The 3,360-nt window shown below is 51.9% G+C and overlaps 1 protein-coding gene across 1 annotated transcript; it reads right to left on the reverse strand.

Moving 5' to 3' along the window:
- Positions 1–776: 776 nt before the first annotated feature.
- JR316_0003011 (uncharacterized protein) lies at positions 777–2,765 on the reverse strand (the record flags this gene model as incomplete). Its single annotated transcript, XM_047888792.1, has 6 exons — positions 777–1,216; positions 1,297–1,564; positions 1,617–1,695; positions 1,757–1,812; positions 2,066–2,183; positions 2,755–2,765. The coding sequence occupies 6 exons, from the start codon at positions 2,763–2,765 to the stop codon at positions 777–779; spliced, it is 972 nt and encodes a 323-aa protein (XP_047751166.1).
- Positions 2,766–3,360: the final 595 nt, after the last annotated feature.

Genomic DNA, 3,360 nt, shown 5'->3' on the forward strand with positions numbered 1-3,360 from the left:
TTAAATATAGGAAATGTGCGGTCGGGTGTGCGTGCACACTATGCAGCAGAGGAGAACACAACAGGCAGAAGGTAGAGGTGGATGATAACGAGGTGAACATGCCGAAGAAGAAGAAAAAGAGGAGAACAATGCAGAGGAGGGAAAATCGAGAACGAAATTGAAGGAAGACGAAACGAGAATCAAATCAGAACGGCTCGAAATCCAAAATCCAGTTCCGATTCCAATAGTTTTCTACAACAACTCTACTCTACAAAGATCTTCTACTTTTACAAATTCGTCTTCGACACGTCAACGCGTCGTCGACGATCACCCGCGTACCGCGCCACCTGCTCTGCAGTGGTCACTCGTCCTCGCACGCACGCGTGCAAGTGCACAAATCAAGCACGACCGGTGAGTCTTTCTACTACATCAAAACAAAAAAAAGCAGAAACGGGGGAAAGAAATAGAAAACAAAAGGAGAAAGCGGGAACTGGACTGGACGATATACACGAGGGGCTTGGTGGTGGTGGTGGTGGTGGTGGCAACAACAGACAGCATCGAGCGCCAGGCGGTCTAGGGATGGACAGAAGGGATCCTCCGAGCATGCATGCACGCGCGTGTGCTCCCCTCCCTCTCATCCTCCGAGGTGTGATGTTGGCCCGCAAAAAGTGAATAGGTGCGTATGTGGGTGGAAATCAACTCCGGGTATCGGTTACTGAACTAGATGGGAAGGGGGGGAGGAGACTTGGACAGACATGTATGGTATGCAGGGAGGCACGACGGAAGAAGGAGGGCGCTCAGAGTGAGAACCACTGCCTCTTCGCGTGAAGCCTCCTGTGCGCGGTGGTTGCAGCTACTTTCACCTGTGGCTCGGGCTCGGGCGATTTCTTGACGAGCACGCCCTCCTCCGGGGAGGGAAGCAAAGCGCGTCTCCTGCGCCTGCTCGAGCGCTTCTGGCAAGACGGGGCGGGGTTGCCGTTGTCGTTGCTGGTAGAAACAGAAGCAGCGGATGCAGAAGAAGCGGAGGCAGAGGCAGAGGAAGAAGCGCCTGCGGCGAGGTTGGCGGGGGCGGGGCTTGCACCGGTGTTCCCACCTGAGTTTGCGTTGTTCGAGCCTGAGCCGTTGTTTGAGTTGGGTTTGTTCGAGCCCGAGTTGTTGTTGTTGGAGCCAGAATTGTTGGAACCGGAGTTGCCTGCGGGAGCACTCGGAGCGCCGGCAAAGATATCGTTCTGCGCGCCTGAAAAGAAGAATCGCAAAAAAACGCCAGGTCAGCCACTTACAATCCGAAATAAAAAAAAAATAATCATTGAAACCAACCATCAGCGAAACCCAGCTTGGCATTGTATGCTGGAGACTTGAAGCTGCCTGAAAGGTCGTATCCACTGACAGCGATGTTGTTGCCCTCGTTCTGGTTCCAGTAAATCATCTGCTTCGAGCCCTTGACGCAGGCACCTGGGTTGCCCTCGCACCACACGGGTGGCTGTGGGGGTGCAATGGGCGTAGTGCTCTTCGCGCCGGTGACTTTGCACTTGAATGGCTGGTGGTACATGTTCGGCTGGCCGCAGCCGTTCGGGACCCATCCCCACTGTGGAAAGAGTTAGACGAAAAATGTGAAGTTTGAATAGAAGTCGGCTTACAGCGCAGATGCAGCCTCCTTCAGGGCAGGCGGGCAAGTTGGCCGGGACATCGTAGCTGATAACGCGCTTCCAGGGTGTGCTGTGGGGGATTTTATTGATAAGCGTCATTGATTTATTTGCAAGGAATGAAAACCACTCACTTATAACGAACAGTGAACACTGCAAGGTTCTGGGGAGTTACTGCCTTGATGTCAGACTAGAAAGTATTTGCAAAGTGAGCGCTAGATATGATTTTGAACGAGAGTTGGGGACTTGCGTTGTACGAGATTGCGAATGCGGTTCCGGCCGCCATAGACTGATTCTGGGCATGCACTGCACAAAAATGAATCAGCAAAAACGCCAAGAAACGAGGGCCGCTCACTGTTTGGGGACGTGATGCATGAAGGGACATTCTGTGAGGCACAGTGGGTTAATTAATCAGTTGCTAGGAATATGGGAAAGACACGCACATAGTCCTCGGGGTATGTCGCACCGTCTGGCCATTCTGAGGTGTCGCGCCCGTTGTACGCCAGCGTGGTCTTTGCGCGGTTGGAGGCGATCTCGACGGTGAAGCTTCCACCAGCAGGACTGAAGTCGGGGTTTAGACGACGGAAATCAAAAATACAGGTGTGTTGGGACTCACAGCTCGAGGAAGTCCCCGTCTGCAGGAGGATATAGGTCACACTAGGTTAACAATTGCGTTGTTGATATGATGGACTGCAGAGTGTTGTTTAATGAGATGAACATAGCACAACGGCAAAACACGTACACCACCAATCCTTAAAGTTGAGCTGGACAATCGCGTAGGAATTCAAGTCTTGCGCAGCTTGCGGACCCTATAGAAAGAATGTAGATTCTTCAGCGGTTCTGAACATTTTGAAATGAGGACTACATTCCTTTGTGGAAAGCTGCAAGATGGGCGTTGGCGCCGCTTAGCCACAAGGCCGCTGTGAGAAGGTTGACTTGAACTTGTTGAGCCGCGTTGAAAAAGAGTGTGGTTGGCCTTGAAGAAAGAGAGTGTGTGGTTTGGCGTAAACCGAGCGGGATAGTACAAGCGTAGGTACAGGAAAGGGGAAGGAGTCGTCTGTCCAAGTCGTTGGAGTGAAAAGTTGACAGTCTAGTTTATAAGCTAATCAGGAAATGAGCGGATGGATGATACCCTGCGTTCATCTTGGATTCATCTTGACCCCTCGTCGATTTTTCGGCAAAAAACCTGATTCCGGGCTCAGACGGGGCGGGGTTGCCGTTGTTGTTGCTGGTGGACACAGAAGATAGATTACTATTTATGATGTGCAGATGTTGCTTTTTCTGGCGAGTTTTTTCTCGGTAAAATGTCGAGATCTATTAATAGGCCAAAAAAAGAGCGTAGTCCATGCATTCCAACACCTTCAATTTATCGTACTAGCAGAGGTTAGCCCCGCCCGAAGGCCAGAATGGGGCGTAACCGGTCTATCTACAGGGAAATCACTCACCGGCGAAAATCTGTCAAGGTCACGGGACAAACATCCTACCACAACGACGGGTCATACGTGTTCTTCCCGGGTTGACAATAGGCCCGCCTACGTCGTGTTAGAGGGTTCAAGGGCCCCGCGCGGGTCCACTTCAGAGGTGTCCAACAATAATCGCTAGAGCATACCCCTGCGTCAAAGCTCCCCGGACGCCATTATGTTGTGTCAGAGCATAGCGGGGTGACTCGAGGGTGCTGAACGGAAATTAGGGTGAGTCCTGCTCGCCGGGTCAAAGCAACGATGTGTCGTGTTTGTCT

Source organism: Psilocybe cubensis, chromosome 3 (assembly GCF_017499595.1).
Source record: "Psilocybe cubensis strain MGC-MH-2018 chromosome 3, whole genome shotgun sequence".
Taxonomy (NCBI): domain Eukaryota; kingdom Fungi; phylum Basidiomycota; class Agaricomycetes; order Agaricales; family Agrocybaceae; genus Psilocybe; species Psilocybe cubensis.